General features: G+C 40.0%; 1 protein-coding gene across 2 annotated transcripts in view; it reads left to right on the forward strand.

Moving 5' to 3' along the window:
• TP53BP2 (tumor protein p53 binding protein 2) overlaps positions 1-16,416 on the forward strand; it is a 49,469-nt gene that overhangs the window by 31,692 nt on the left and 1,361 nt on the right. For both annotated transcript variants that reach the window (XM_064648115.1, XM_064648116.1), the window contains exons 7-17: positions 600-781; positions 1,151-1,315; positions 1,733-1,970; positions 3,694-3,822; positions 4,172-4,308; positions 5,087-5,576; positions 5,952-6,733; positions 8,609-8,746; positions 9,352-9,485; positions 10,510-10,676; positions 13,762-13,961. In XM_064648115.1, coding sequence (XP_064504185.1) covers positions 600-781; positions 1,151-1,315; positions 1,733-1,970; positions 3,694-3,822; positions 4,172-4,308; positions 5,087-5,576; positions 5,952-6,733; positions 8,609-8,746; positions 9,352-9,485; positions 10,510-10,676; positions 13,762-13,961 — 2,762 coding nt within the window. The remainder of the gene's footprint in view (positions 1-599; positions 782-1,150; positions 1,316-1,732; positions 1,971-3,693; positions 3,823-4,171; positions 4,309-5,086; positions 5,577-5,951; positions 6,734-8,608; positions 8,747-9,351; positions 9,486-10,509; positions 10,677-13,761; positions 13,962-16,416) is intronic.

A 16,416-nucleotide genomic window follows, 5' to 3' on the forward strand; every position in this document is an offset into this window, starting at 1 on the left:
GCACCGTCCCCAACAGGTCTAGTCTTGGTGGTACTTTGAATTCTTACTGATTTTTTTTAAACTTTTTTCTATAATAGAACAGTTTTGGCAGTGGGAGCAGCTGATGACAGATATTTGTAATAGACTCTAAAAAGCCTTCTGAGTCTTTGTTTAATAAAACAGCTTGAATGTTTTGTCACTGACTTCTTATGACTTAAATTTAGAGTTTTAAATATCATAAATATGCCTTGTGGTTGAGTGAGCGTCTTCATATGCCTTGTGGCTGAGTGAGTGTCTTCCTGCTGAATTCAGCCTTCAGTGAATTTAGGCTTCTACAGATTAATTCAGTCTGGGAGTGTGGTTTTGTTTGTTTCCATACTTCAGAAAGTAAAAGAAGTGTTCTTTTTTCCTCCCCATCAGTGCTCTAAGTAGACCAAATTTACATAATCATGCTAGTGAGTTTTCTTTTGCAAATGCTCAGAGGAAGGGCTGGTTTGGCTCTGTGCAGCCCTGCTCTGGAGGCCGGCAGGGCACTCTCTGTCCCCTTAACCGCTGCCTTGGAAGCGGCCCACGCTCGGCTGTTTCTCAGGGCAGCTATTGTGCTCCCTCGTTCTTTCCAGTGGAGGAGATTGAACAGATGAACAGCCTGTTCCAGCAAAAGCAGCGCGAGCTGGTGCTGGCCGTGTCAAAAGTGGAGGAGCTCACCAGGCAACTGGAGATGCTGAAGAACGGCCGAATTGATGGTTACCACGACAACCAGTCGGCTGTAGCTGAGCTCGACCGCCTGTACAAGGAGCTGCAGGTAATGGAAAGCCAGCTTGTGACCCACAATTCTTAAGGGCTTAAAAGTTGGTTGGGTTGTTTCTTACCATATTGGAAAGAAATCCTATTGCTCCTGTTCCTGACAGACCTGCGTGTGGCTGAGGGCTGAGGATGGGGGATTAGTTGTGCTGAGTTCAACGTAAAGAGAGGAAGGAGCACATTGTGTATATACCTTTCCTTTCTGCAGTTCTGGAGACTAACCAACGTTTTCTCTGGAGAGAAAACATGACTTGACTTTTTAAAAGGCTTTTCTCTTTGTAACAGATCCCCGTCCCCTATCCTGAAAGTTAATTTGTTTTTATTTTTGTTGTTTTCTCCTCCTCCCCCACTGCTTTGTGAATTTATTCAGTTGAGGAACAAACTGAACCAGGAGCAGAATGCCAAGCTGCAGCAACAGAGGGAGTGTTTGAACAAGCGCAACTTGGAGGTGGCAGTCATGGATAAGCGTGTTAATGAGCTGCGAGAGCGTCTGTGGAAGAAAAAGGCAGCTCTGCAACAGAAAGAGAATGTACCAGTAAGTGTGGGATATGCAATAACAAAAACATTAATTTTATTTGTTGCCTGTACAGTCTGAAGTAAAAACTTGCTTGTGGGGAGGGCTGTTCAGACGCTAGACTTGTCATCTTTATCCATATGTAGAGGAAGTCTTGTATTATTAAAGTCCTTTTCATGGTACATTAGTGTTAACCTACTTACTCTTTACAGACAAGAAATCTTCTTATGCTGTCACGGATTTTTTTTTTTAGGGTTTTTTTTTTGGTATTACTACCTCAGGTTTATAATTCTTAAAGCTTGCTTTTTCAAAAAAGCATTTTTAATATTGGAGTATCATTTGTTACTTGTTCTCTCCTTTTTGACTTTTGTTTCAAGCTCTGATTATGGATACTGCAGCATAAAATTCTTTACATTTTCTTCTTTTACTTTCCCAAAGGTTTCCTCAGATGGGAATTTGCCCCAGCCAGTGTCTTCTGCTCCAAGTCGAGTGGCAGCAGTAGGTCCCTATATCCAGTCCTCTACTATGCCACGTATTGCTTCCAGACCTGAACTTTTGGTGAAACCAGCATTTTCAGATGGGACACAAGCTTTGCAGGTACCTGATGGTCCTCTAAAAACACAAACTCTGCCCAACATGAGAGCTGGGAACAGTTCACAAGCTAAAGCTCCTGCAGGTAATGGCTTATGATTAATAGTTCTTATCCAGGCATGTTTTGTTTTACCTAACAGCTCTGTTTTGGTGTTTGTTTTAGAGCAAAGTGTTATTTGAGATGTCAGTCTTACTATTTGCAATTTTTTTTTTTTTTTTTTGCACCAATGAATACATTTTATAAGCACTGAGGATATATGATTTGTATCATTATAAATGTTATAACAATAGTGTTATAACGAAGTAATTCTCTTAGTGAGCAATTTGATTTGTTTTACACTGTGGAATGTAGGAGGATTTTTCTGTAAACTAATTATTTTTTTATTTATTTGGAAGTTCTGCTAAAAACTATACACCAGTCTGTGTTTGAGTTTCTAGAGGCAGTTTTAAGACATACCTGTAACAACCTGGTGCTTGGATTTAAAAACTAGTAAAGCCAAGTTTTTGATCATGCATTTTGGAAATGACACATGTAAAGGATTAATCAGCATTACAAGAAATATTACAAAGCAGGCAGTTGATCGTAGCACAGAAATAGCAATAAAGTTATTGACTTGCTGATGACATGAGGCTTGGCCTCTCCTACTTGGAGAACTAATGGAGATTTGCTTGGCTTATCTCTGTGGGTTTCTCCTATGAGAGACAGTTCAGTTCCATGAGAGAAGTGTGGAGAAACTAGAGAGTTGCAAATATCTCTTCTGTGCTGTCTTGGGAGAAGACTCACTTTTCACTTGGGAGAGAAGAGAAACACTGATTTTCTGAAAAGGAAAAAATAGACTGAGCTTTTAAAATAGTTCTGGTTTGTTTTTTTTTTTTCTTCTCCTTCCTTCCATCTCCAGTTTTGGCAGGTATTATTAAAGTAACCATTGCACAAAAGCAGTATGAGTGTCTCTTGCTGTATTGGAGAGTGGAGGATTGTTTAATTTTATCTGGTTTGCTGATCCTAAAACACTGGAGTGTAATTTTAGCTCTAGATCATACAGAATTTTTTCTAGAGGAATGTGTGGTGGTGAGCTATTTGAACTGAAACATCACTTCTTAATTTTTAGCATTTAGGCAAAATGACTGCATTGTTAGAGTTTTTGGTACTTTGTCAGAATGGAACTTTTATGCTGCTGCTTATCTTTACTGTTTGAATTTAACATTATTTATTGTATTAGATTATTTAGAATTTAGTAGAGAGAATTTGGAGTATTTAATAGCAAGTTGAAACATTTCCTTAGTGATTTTTGCAGAGCTGTATGTCTACTCTAGTGAATGTAAAGATCACCTTTATTGCAGTACCTCTGCAATAAACACACAGATGATTTTTCTACTGTTTTGGATGTCACTGGCAGGGCCTGTCTGTGCTTTAAAGCATCATGTTTTTGTTTGCACAGTATGTGTTTTTCATACTTCCTTAACCACAGTGTCACTTTTAACTTACTGCAAATATTCAAAGAAAGTTTCCTACCAACTGGAAAGAAGGCAATCTAGAGAAGCTTCTTTTTCGAATGCTCTAGATGCAGGTGTGTTCTAGGACTAATAGTTTTGCTGCTGCTTTGATAGTTGTTTCTGAACTTGGTTTGCATTCTCTTTTTAAAACAAACAAATGAAAATCTATAGTGACAGGATTTATAGCAGTTAACCTGTATGGGATACTTGCATACTGTCTACACCTGATTCTTAAAAAAACCTGCCTACCTATAATAAATAAGTCAATAAAAACTACTATTTTAGCTTAATCTCTTCCGCTTGTTCTCTCCTAGTTTCTGTGGTCCCCAGTGCAAAACCTTCTCTGTCTGCCCCTGACTGGAATAGTTCAAATGCAGACAATCATATTAGCCAAGGATCAGCCTTGACTTCAGGAAAAGGAATTGTGACTAATGAAGGACAAGGTATGTTCTCGTGTGTTTGGCTAATTTTAAAATATGGAGAATCTAGCTGATGATATCTGTCTCTTCTAAATGCTTCAGTAAATACTGAGAATCCATTTGAAAGCACAAAAAAACCATATTGCCATATAGTCCTTAATATGGTGTTGCAGGGATTTTAAAAAGAAACCAAACCCACCACTCACTTCAGGTGAAGTAGATAGATAGTAATGCCTTCCCTACATGCTCCTGTTCATTTGGCAGGCCACGGGGTTCTTAGTGCAGGGGAAAGATGGATGCAAAAAACATCCCTTGCGTACACTGTGGTGAATATTGCAAAGATGACTTTTGAAAGTCGTCTTCTCTCTAACAGCTGAAGGAGAAACCTTTTTACGAGACAAAGAGAAGAAGGTGCGTCCGTTCTCAATGTTTGATTCTGTGGACCAGTCTGCCGGGCTCGGCACTCTGAGGAAGAACCAGAGCAGTGAAGATCTCCTGCGAGAAGCACAGGTATGCAGGAAACTTTCCATCCAACAGGGATTACGCGGCTTTTCAAACAGTGCTGTCAGAAAGCTCTCTCGAAAGTACCTAGGTCATCTTTTAAAAGACTGCTTCTAAGGAAAAAAGTCTTTCTTTTAGGCTTCTAGTGGCAGTTGGTAACTCAAAAATCATTCTTAACAGTCACTGTGATGGAAATCTACATTTTGGCTTAATACATAAAAATGGCTGTATTACTTGTACTAGGGTGTATGTGTGTATTTTCCCCCCAAAGAATGGATGTGCAGAAGCATTTGCATGGGTTTTTAAAAATCATTTACACACTTGTTTCACTGTTTAATGCAACAGTGTCCTTCAAATGCTTGATTACAGCAAGACTTCCCACTTAAATTTTGACACAAGAGCACAATTTGATGAGGTAAGGGAGAAGTAACAGAACTGGGGGATGACAAGTACTTTGTTGGAAAACAACCTCTTGCCTACAGATGCTACTAAGTGTCTCTGATATCTCTAGAGAGAAAATACTGTGCCCTGCCATTGCTTGGTGTTTTAAACATAGCTGTTACAGAAAGAATTAAAGAAAATGGGTTCAAACTATTATATAAACAACAATGATGATAAAATGTTTCAAGCAGTCTCTTAGTGTTTCCAATGATGTTGTAAACAGTATTACAGCAACAGTAGAAATACTAGATACTGTGTTCTTCTTTGAGGCTCTTTGATCCTTCACAGCAGAATTGTGAACTATGTTTTACTGTTTTATCTTAATTAAATTTTTTTTGTCTTTCAGACAACCAATAAAAATGTAACAAAGGTGCCACCACCTGTCCCCACTAAACCAAAACAGATAAACTTGCCTTACTTTGGTCAAACCAGTCATTTGCAACCTTCTGATACAAAGCTGGATGGAAACCTGCAGAAGCTGCCTTTGGCTATTGTAGCTATGGGGAACAAGCAAAAACCAGTGACACAGCAGCCTTCCCATCCTTCTCAGCAGATACAGCAAAGAATTTCAGTACCTCCTGCAGGTTCTTCCTCTAGCCAGGATCAAATTCTTCCTTCCTCCAAACAGGAGAGTCCCCCAGCAGCAGCTGTGAGGCCTTTTACTCCTCAGCCAGCCAAAGAGACTTCACAGCCACCATTTCGAAAGCCTCAAACTGTGGCTGCAAGTTCAATTTATAGCATGTACACACAACAGCAGACTCCTGGGAAGAACTTCCAGCAGGCAGTGCAGAGTGCCCTGACGAGGGCGCAGACCAGGGGACCGCACTTCCCAAGCGGTAAGCATGTGGCTCTCTGCCTCTCTTCTATCTGATAAACCTCAGATACTTGTACTTTCCACCTGGTCTGTGGGTGTAAAGCTATTCCTCAGGGGAATTAAGCGGGTGAGCGCTGCTGTAAGAATCCTAAGTGGATCTTCCGTGCTGTATGTGAGTGTTAACAAAAGGTGTAAATTGTCTGCCTTGCATTTGCAAGATAACTAATGGTAAACCTGGTTGCCAGATTAGTTCTGTTCAGTTGATTGTATTATTCTGCTTCTTTGCCCTACATAAAGAATACACAACCTAATTCACCTTTTTTCTTTGTTATTTTCTTGCTGATAAAACATTAAAACTTGTTTTTTCCCCCCCCTACCCTTCTGAACTGCTACGCAGTGTATGGCAAGCCTGTGATGGCAGGAGCTGGTGTACAGAATCAGCTGCCGCAGACGGAGAATGTCTACTCAAACCTCCAAGGCAAACCAGGCAGCCCAGAGCCTGAGATGGAAACAACAGCCTCTGCTCATGAGAATCACGAACCAGAGCGAATTCCCCGTCCTCTTAGCCCGACCAAACTGCTGCCTTTCTTATCCAATCCATACCGCAACCAGAGTGATGCCGATCTGGAAGCACTACGGAAAAAGCTGTCCAATGCACCCAGACCACTGAAGAAACGTAGCTCTATTACTGAGCCAGAGGGACCTAATGGCCCCAACATTCAGAAGCTGTTGTATCAGAGGACCACTCTGGCTGCAATGGAGACTATCTCAGCTCCATCACATCCCTCCAAACAGACGGCATCAGCTGCCAGTCCTGAAAGCCCAACAGAAATCCCAAATCCTTATCTAAGCACAGAAACAGAAAAAGAAACATCTGTTTCTATACCAGAACCAGCTATTGCTGAGGAAACAGAAAACACACCATCAGATCAGAGTGAAGCTGTTCTTCCCTCCATACCTTTGGACCCTGTTCCTGAGGCTGTATCAGACAGTGATGAACTCACTCAGCCGAAAACAGAAGAACCAAGCCTAGAAGCTCCACTGCCACTGGAGGTATACATGGAAGAATATCCTCCATACCCACCACCTCCCTATCCATCAGGGGAACCAGAGAGTTTGGGAGAGGACTCATTCAATATGAGGCCTCCTGAAGTTACTGGACAGTTTTCCTTGCCTCCTGTAAGTATTAGTTAGTTTATAACTTGGGTGCCCTGTCAATAAGTCATTTCAAGCTCTGCAATAAACTCTGTGCATTGTGTTGTAGACCTTAAGCAGATATGGGACAACAGTCACAAAAATGGTCTAGAAGTCTCTCTGTGGGTATCTCTTCTATTTGTGTGATGGTCTTATCTCCAGACTGAATGACAGTAATGAAAAGCCTCTGTTGTCTCTAGAATTAATGACATAATGAAAAGTTTCAAATGGAATCTGATATACAAAAAGTAAAATTCTTCAGAACTGTAAAGAATATTCCTTATAGAAATCTACCTACTACATCCAATTTTTACTTCATTTTTAAGAGAAATTAAAGTTGATTTTTTTCCTTGAGGTACAGATACAGATTTCACAGGCATTTCCCACTACTGCTAAGAGCTGGAAACTAATTATCTTAATCCTGGATTGCATTTGTTTATCTGAAAAGTGCCTTGCTTGAAAAATATGGAGAAACCAACCTCTTTCGTTTTACTTTGAAAGCTCATTTGTAGACATCAGCTATATGCATTTCTTCTCATGAATGCTTTCTGAATTTCTTTGGAACCTAATTTAACATCAGTCTTTTCTCAAGTTGCATCAAAATGGAGTCTCTTGGGGCTAAGGGTGGGCAGCATTTTTATTGTCTTGTTTATTTTGGAAATTTCTTTCTCTGTGTGTGGTGTGATGTTATCTTAGTGCTGTATAACAGAATGTTTTATGTTTTTGGTTTTTCAAAGACTTTCTTTAAAAACCTATCACGAATACAATTTTAATAACTTGATGCATGGAAGTGGTTTTTTCCACTGTATCTTCAGTGCAGGGCAGTTAAAAGCTTTAAATGTGCTTTTTAACCTTGTAATTTCTGCATAGAATAGACATGGCATGTTTCCGTGCTTTAAAGATTTTCTTCTTGTTCCCTTTTACAAGGAAACTTGAGTGGTAGGATTTCCTAAATTGTGAGAACTCATTTCTAGTTGGCTTTATAATAATTCTGCAATGATGAGAAGAAACCAGCCCAACTTCTTGATTTCATATTTAAATACTTGGGTTGTGCTGACAGGCTGTTTCTTTAAAAAGCCTGTACTTTTGATATTATGTATAAATCAACAGGCAGAAGAGTATTTTCTGGGAATCTCTTCTTATATCTCTTATCTTCACGTGTTTGCTCTTGCAAAATGTGAGTAATTTCTATTCATCTCTGCCTGGACATCTGTCAGAAATTTACATACCCTCATGAATAGTGTTTATTGCTGCTGCACAGCCAGCTGGGGCGAGCGCTGAGCTAATGCTGGGTGCATGTTCTCTGAAGGAAAGAGTACAAACTCAGCTATAGAAATGCTTGGTTTCCAGTATCAATGGGAGCATCTAAACCATTTCTGCACTTGGTTCTATATTCTTTGCAAAACCACTTTCTGTAACTGTTTCCTTCTGCTAACCTCTGCTGAACTTACAAAAACTTTAGGAACTTAACATCGGTTAAGTTAAGTGGAGTGTGCTGCTTGGTTTGTGTAACAGCTGTGAGAGTTGATGCTAAAATTGTCAAAACAAAAAAAAAAAAAAGAGGCTTTTCCCTGATCTTCAGGAATTTGGGAGTTTTTGTATTTTGTTAATGTTTGATCAAGGTGACTTCTATTTTTAAAGTTGAACAGTGACCTTGTCCGGAGATAAAGGCAGAGGTCTTTCGTAGCATGTCTAACATAATATATTCATAATGTATCAGAGAATTGGTAGAAAACAGTATAAATTTCATATTAAACAGTGCTTTAGTTGATCATTTCTACTGTCATTCCCAAATAAGCAGTTTTGTATTCTTGTTTTTCCCAGGGAAAAAAATGCCTATAACTTGTTATCTTTTCACAGGGGAAGAGGACAAACTTGCGTAAGACTGGCTCTGAGAGAATTGGGCATGGAATGAGAGTGAAATTCAATCCCCTTGCATTGCTTCTGGATTCATCTTTGGAGGGGGAGTTTGACCTTGTGCAGAGAATAATTTATGAGGTACAAATGCTAACTTGCAAGACAAGAAATAGCAATCTTGGTTCAAAACTGGGAAGTTGAAGCTTTCCTGGACTGGGGAAGCTAAAAGAATAGTGCACAACCTAGATCTGTCCTTGAGGACATAAGTCCTAATAGGTCATAAGTGATCATACCTGGAGGCCGACTTTAAGTGTGTTAAATCCACAGTGGGCATTTAGCATCAAGACTGTAAATTTGCAGGGCAACTTTTTTCTCATTTCTTATGTAGTGTTTCATCCCCACATTGTGTGGTATTAGATAACTTGATAAGCAAAATCCACGTGAAATTTGCTCACAGTTAAATGGGCAAATATCAGAAATCTGTTAAAAGTACTTTTTCTGAGTTATCAAGATACTGTTTCTCTGAACCACTCTAGGTTTTCACTGTTAAAAGGACACTGCAAACTTATATATGAGTTTTGTTGCAAAACTGGCCGTTGTTATAGTCTTCTGCCTGTTGCTTATGTCCTTCCTAGAAATGTCTCAAATTCATATTTCAGAATAGGACAACTCACTTTTATATGTGAAGAGGTGTTTGTTCTAGAGAGTTTCACTAGAATGTGAATGGTTCCTTTCTGTCTGAGCAGGTTGAAGATCCTAGCATGCCCAATGATGAAGGGATTACTGCGCTGCACAACGCTGTGTGCGCTGGGCACACGGAAATCGTCAAGTTCCTGGTGCAGTTTGGGGTGAACGTGAATGCAGCAGATAGCGATGGATGGTAATGAGTTCTTTGAGTGGCTCCTTGAAGATGCTCTCCACAAGAGAGCCATGGCACGGGGGCTGCTGCAGGTCCCTCACAATATCCCTCATTTTGCTCCTGTGGAGCTGGCAATGACTTCTCCACAGCAGAGCAACAGCAGTTCTGTGTGGGGCATCACATGAGACTGTGCAGAGGGGAAAATAGGGAGATTTATACTGATATTCCCCATATGAAAAAACTGCGTCTGAGGCCTGGTAGGGTGGGTGCAGTTGTTAGGAAACTGCTGTGTTTGAGATACTTAAGACAGCTTATGCATAATGAGCCTTATGCTGAAATTCCCGGTGGTCCTCTCTGTGAGATAGCCCATAACTTATATGTGCTCTGGACAGTATCTACCCCTGCAAACTCTTCTCAGTTCTTTGTTTTGTTTTGTCTGAGTATTGGACAAAGTGGAAAACTACAGCCTGCTAATGAGGCTTGCAACTCATAATGGGCTACAAATCCTTCTCACAGGTTGCTGAGATTATTTACAAAAGGCTACTGCAGGAGGCAGTGATTTTACTATTATTTCTGCATATAACAAAAGTATCTGAGGCCTAAGACTGAGGGACAACAAACATCTTTATTCAGCCTTAGTGGTTACCCCAATTACCTGCACAAAGTCCAATCTTGAAGTAACTGTCTAGATTGTAAGAGGCATGATGTCAGGAAGATTTCTGAGTGGGTTTTTTAATTCTGATTAATTTTTTAATTGTTATTGCCTTAATGAATGTTCTCAGAATGTTAATGGACTATAAAAGGTAGCATAACTAGAGATCTGTATGGAAACCTAGCTTTAGGGCTCAAGCAGCTCTCGATGGCTCCCGTTATCTGTGAAAAGCGATTGCTCTTGACATCCTGGGTTGAGTGCTTTGGTGGGAAGCCCTCAGTGCTGCATTACTGATTGCTGGAGGTCACACGTGAATGTGGTTTGCTCCCAGGGTCTCTGAGCGCTGCCATCAGCAGTATAAGCCAAGTGTCATCTTCTCTTCTTGCCTTGCAGGACCCCATTGCACTGTGCAGCCTCTTGCAATAACGTGCAGGTGTGTAAGTTCCTGGTGGAGTCGGGCGCGGCTGTGTTTGCCATGACCTACAGCGACATGCAGACGGCTGCGGACAAGTGTGAGGAGATGGAGGAAGGCTACACACAGTGCTCCCAGTTCTTATATGGTAGGTGCCATCACTGAGTTTTGGCAAGTGCTAGGGGCTCACCTGGCACTTTTCAGTACATTTTTGCATGAGGAGGGGTAAGTTTTACACTTGGGTTGTGTGCCCATGCTTCAGGTTCCTCTTGGAAGGAGAGAGGTTTTAGCCAGGTTGCTGTCACAGAACAAGTTCCATTGAGACCAACTTCATAACATCCAACCTGTGGAGGAGATCTGAGTAACAAAAGGTTTTCCTACATCAAAAACTTTGAGTTAAGTGTGTGCATTGACAGATACACTGGTGTGAGGTAGCAGTCAGGTGAATCTTGTCACATAAGTACTTCTTTTACATAAAAACAAAGGTATATATAGTATACAGATACCTCAGTAGGCAGTTCATACCTGTTACCTGGTGACTTTGAATGAAGAGTATTTCCTAATGTGCACTTTAGAACCAGGAAAGGTATTGCCAAGTTTCTGCCTTGATGGAGATTAGTAAGCACTGAATTTGACTTCAGCTTTCTGGCTTATTTTCTTCATGTGCATTTAAAAAGAAATCCCATATTAAATTTAGATTTTATTAAAATAATAAGACTACAGAGATACTATCTTTTAATGGAGAGAATGAATTCCCCCTAGGGTGTGATGAGTATTAGTCAATGAGGTTTTAAATTACTTTACTGCATGTTTTGTGTGTAATGGGGTTTTAAATTACTTTTCTCTGTTTTGTATGTTGTTCTTGTCCCGTAGGCACCTACCAGCTGGTGTGTCATCCCTCTGTAAGATGTTAGTGTAACAGCAATGTAACACAGCATAAAAAGCTGTAATACTGCCTCTCTGGTTTTGTGGAACAAGCGAGATTTGAGTTTCTATAAGATGCTCAGCCAGCATATTTCAAAACAGTCTGTCCAGCTGTCCTCACTAAGCTTGAAAACTGTCTCTCTCAGTGCCAAATATAGTTTTCTCTATGAAGGGAGGAAACCTTCTTAACTAGCATCAAAGTCTATGGGTGAAGCAAAATTCCATTTAGTTTTGTATTCAGACTCTCTAAGGGTGATCATCAAGAGCAAATATCCAAGGAAGATTGTAGGACTAGATAAAAAATTAATAATACTTGTCCAATATTTTGTACTGGCATTAACTCTGATATGAGTTAAGAGATGATATCTTTGTGGTGAACAGCCCTTGAGGGAGTTCTTTCAGGAATTTGTTTAATTCTTAAATTCAGTTAAACAATCCACATCTTCCTGTGGAAAGGAAGTCCATGGTTTCATTAGATACAGCATGAAGAAATGCATTTTTTTTGTTCGTGTTTTTCTTTCTGGGCCTACCATCTGGTGGTCTCACTTGATACTCTGTTTTTTGTTGGGTTTTGGATTTTTTGTGTGTGTTATATGAGATACTTATCAATGGGTCATGAAAGGACTGTAAGGCTTGGGCCTATTGCCATTTTTTTCCAAATTGCAACCACTGAAACTAGGGTGTCTCTTGATATATTGGTTGTTCAGCTATCGAAGTTCCATATTGTTCCATTAGGTATTAATCCTATTGCTAAGGCTGGTTCTGGTTGCCTATAATTATAGTAAGAAATTCCTTCACTAGCTAAATCTGTTTCTTGCTGTAGAAGAAGTTTGGGAATGTGTATCTGTCTGTTTCCAGAACAGATATGACATTAAAACCTGGCCCTCTAAACTCATTTGTAAGATGAGAAACCTTGCTGTAATTCTTTAATCCACCTAATCCCTTTTTGTTGTAAATTGTGCCCAATATTGAATAACATCAAGTGCAGGTAGGTTTAAATAAAACCACTAATCCTTCAATGCTGATTAAATGACAAGTCTGATGCTGCTTAAGTATGCAATTTTTCACTTTCTAAGATGTAATGCTTGTGCTGTCTCTTAAGAGCATGTTTGCCCTGCTACCCTCCTGTGACCCTTAATACCTCCTTAGGAGACCAGATCCATTGAATGACTCTTCTGTTTGTCTGCTTTGATGTTTAAGGCTCAGTTTTACCTTCCACGTGAGTGCAGAGCACAACTTTTGCCAAACCTGTAATTATACCAAATGCAAAGCAAGAGAAGAGTTTCTCTGGGCAGAGCTTATCATGCAGTGGAAGTAATTTTAATTTTATGTGATGACCTGGTATGCAGAAATAAAGAACTTGATTTGAGCAGATGCTTCCTTTAGCAGATGTAGCTAAAAATCCCGTACAATAGGTTGTAATAGGTAAGCGATGAAAAGGGAAATGACAAGTTGTTTTTACACAGTGTGCTCCTGGAAATATGAAAGCCAGACAAAACAACTCAGTTGGATTCAGTATTTTAAAATAAAATAATTACATAAGAGAAAGTTTGTATAACAATTAAGATACCTTTTGCTGCTTAGAGGCTGAGGAATGTGTTCAGAAAGAATAGTATCTCATTTTTGGCTACAGCTGTAAAATGAGCTAGTTTTAAATAACATCTGCCGGACATGTGTGTACTCCAAGACACCTTGGTGTAGAAGTAATTTAAGAGAATTGTGTTTCTGAAGTCAGTGTTTAAAAAAAAAAAATCAAAATAGTGTCAGAAATTAAGAAATGCTGAGAAGTGTTTGAGTTAACCAAAAGCAGCTGGAGGGTAGCAGACAAATCTTTCAGATACAGGTCTGAGATGCATCTCATCTTAAGGTTCTGAAATAAAGTGACACGAGTAGCAAATGACACAACAAGCATCAAAATGACAAAAAGATTACTGATGGACTAAGAGTACAAACAAGTATTTTTTTGCTCATCACTTAGGTCTAGAAAGTGTGAACACAAAACCATAACCTTTTCTCAGTCAATACTGCTCTCCCCATTTGCCTCGTATATTTTGAACACACGCAAGGAAGGATTCTATCTGCTGTATGTAAGGACTGACTCCACAGTCAGTCACCTCTTCCAGGACCGACTTTGAGTAAGCTGCTGGCAACAAGATGCCAAGTGTGATAGGAATTGATGTTGGATTGTTTTTTTATTTTTTTCCTGGACTGCTCTCCAGTAAGAGTAAAGCAGTCTTTCCACTTGTTTTCTCTTTTCTTATTTATTTATTTATTTTAAATTTAGCAGCTCTGTATTTTCAATGTTGCAGGAGTGCAGGAGAAAATGGGTATAATGAACAAAGGAGTGATTTATGGACTCTGGGATTACGAGGCTCAGAACGATGACGAGCTCTCGATGAAAGAAGGAGACTGCATGACCATCCTGCGCCGGGAAGATGAAGATGAAATCGAGTGGTGGTGGGCACGGCTGAACGACAAGGAAGGCTACGTTCCCCGCAACCTGCTGGGGGTGAGTCCTTGGTACTTCCAGAGTCAAAAAGACCCCACCCTAATATGTGGAGTATACAAAGCACTGTATACTCGTCATATCTCTTGCATGTAGGTGAGGTGCCATTTTAAAAGTCAAGAGGAAGGAGTTTACGTTCTCCGTGTATTCATGTGGGGAACAGAATGGGTTAACACCCTTTGTTTAAGATACCTAACACAGATTATATTGATGAGTGCATAAAAGAACAACATATGTCATCACCCTGCTGTACACAGCAGGCTCTCATACTAACATTGTCTCACTATCTTAGGGAAAAAACCCCTTTTATTCAAACATGATGGGCGCATAAGTGTTTGTTGAGCATGTTCTCAGGCTCATGGTGTGATTTTTGGGGCTGTCCCGTAAAGGGCCAGGAGTTGGACTCAATGATCCTTGTGGGTCTCTTCCCACTCAGGATATTCTATGATTCTTTTTGAACTGGTTTTCCCCATCTTTCAAAAAGTGTTGTACTGACGCAAAAGGCCTTAAGAACTGAGGCTTGCATGAAGAGTGAGTCATGAGTCTTTCCCTGTCTCGGTATACACAGTGCACCTTGTGATCTGAGGATGTTTCACAGATATAAACACTGCAAAATTCTAGGTTATCTGTTCTCCTAGCATTGAAAAAGAAATTACATTGCCAAGTAAAGGGAGATTTTTGTTTTTTCCTATGCTTTTTAAGTAATATTTAACAATAATATTTAAATGAATGGCCTCTCCTTTTCTCATCACCTTCTGTACTGACCTTATTAAAAACAACTGTGTACAAATAAGATATTTTCAATTATGTCCCCATATTTCTCCTCATGGCTGAGTTGCTAGAAAACCCTGGCAGATGGACAAATGTATAAAAGTTCCATTAAGCTTTTTTCTGCATATCCAGTTGCCCTGCTGCTGGAGATAAAAGGTTCTCCAAGATTAACCACTCTGAATTTTAGCTGATTGATTTATGATGCTTGAAAGAGGCTGAACCTCCTTCCTCATGCAGATAATCCTTACTCTTAAACTGGTTAGATTTTGCAGAGCAACTGCATCTAATGCAAAATCAGTTTTCATTTCTGTATCACTTTCAGGTCAGGCCTGCCCACAATGTACTGTAAAATTCTCCCTAACGTAGTACTTCTGCTCAGTGTTTTCCTCTCCAAAGTAAACATTTCTAAATTGAGAGCAGCCATCAGCCCTGCACAGTGAGGTTAAAATAGCAGCTTTTTTATTTTTTGCCTGCCCCAGTGTGGATTGTGCATGTGCTACTTGTTCATAAGCTTGTGCACTCAGCTGAGCACAGGTGTGTAAGAACACAAGGAGCATCTGTGCTTCTGTAAGAAAACCCAAAAGCCCAGGGCAAAACAGCTTAATCTAGCGATCACAACTTGTCCTTGTAAGCACAACACAATCCAAACAGAATCTTGGGGGAAAACCACCCAAGCACAGTATTAACTGTTACACTCTTGTGTCTGTTCAGTTGTTCTAGTACTTCCACTGAAATATTCTGTGGTTATTCTCAAAAGCAATTACTGGACTCTTAATATAGCAGCTGAAATCCAGGCTATGATGTTCAGCGCAGAGGAAAATGTTTGGTAGTTTGATAAATTCTTAAGTTGTATTTATATCATGGTGGTTTTATCCTTTTGCAGTTAGGTGTACTGAATAAAAACAAGGATTAAATTATCTGCATCAGTACTCTACCCTGCCTGCTGATGCCCTAGCTCCCTAAGCTGGCAAGATAATACTGGCAAACGAAATCTTTTGAACACTGTCAGGTGTGATATAACCGACTAATTTCATCTCTGCTAGTGGTGAAATCATAGCAGGCTGAGACAGACCTTGTGGGTAGAGTTGTTGGCTTTCTCTTAATGATTAGTTGACTATGAAAAAAGAAGAAACCAGGGTCTGGTTGAAGGGAGAAGAGAGCACATTTAAGGAGAACTAAAAAACCCAAGATACATTGTAGACATGCATTGCCATTTAGAGCATGGAGAATTCATTTCCCCTAATTGTATGAAGTGTGTCCCTCTATTTTTCATATGCCAGTAGCCATGCTTTTCAGAACAGTAGTTGTTCCCAAAGCCCTTGCAAGTGGGAGCCAAGAGCTTCCCAAGCATCTTGGCACTGTCAGTTGTCACCCTGTACCCTTGTGTGTGTGGCCAGAATGTGTGAACAGCATGTGGCTCAAGGGCCAGTGTGGCAGGTACCAATTTATGGCTGGGCAGTTAAATGAATTGCACTGGCCACGTACTCTCTGCTAAGTAAAGCACAGCTCCGACAGTTCCATGGTCCTTCTGCAGCCAGATGTTTCCAACTTGCCCAAAGATACACATGTAAAAGTTGATATGCATTGAGAGAGAGAAAGCAAACCAGATTTTGCTACCTCTCCAGTCCCCTTTGCAAAACAGGGAACAATCCTACAGTTCACTGAACACTAAAGTCTCTTGACCTAC

This window comes from Pseudopipra pipra, chromosome 3 (assembly GCF_036250125.1).
Source record: "Pseudopipra pipra isolate bDixPip1 chromosome 3, bDixPip1.hap1, whole genome shotgun sequence".
NCBI lineage: Eukaryota > Metazoa > Chordata > Aves > Passeriformes > Pipridae > Pseudopipra > Pseudopipra pipra.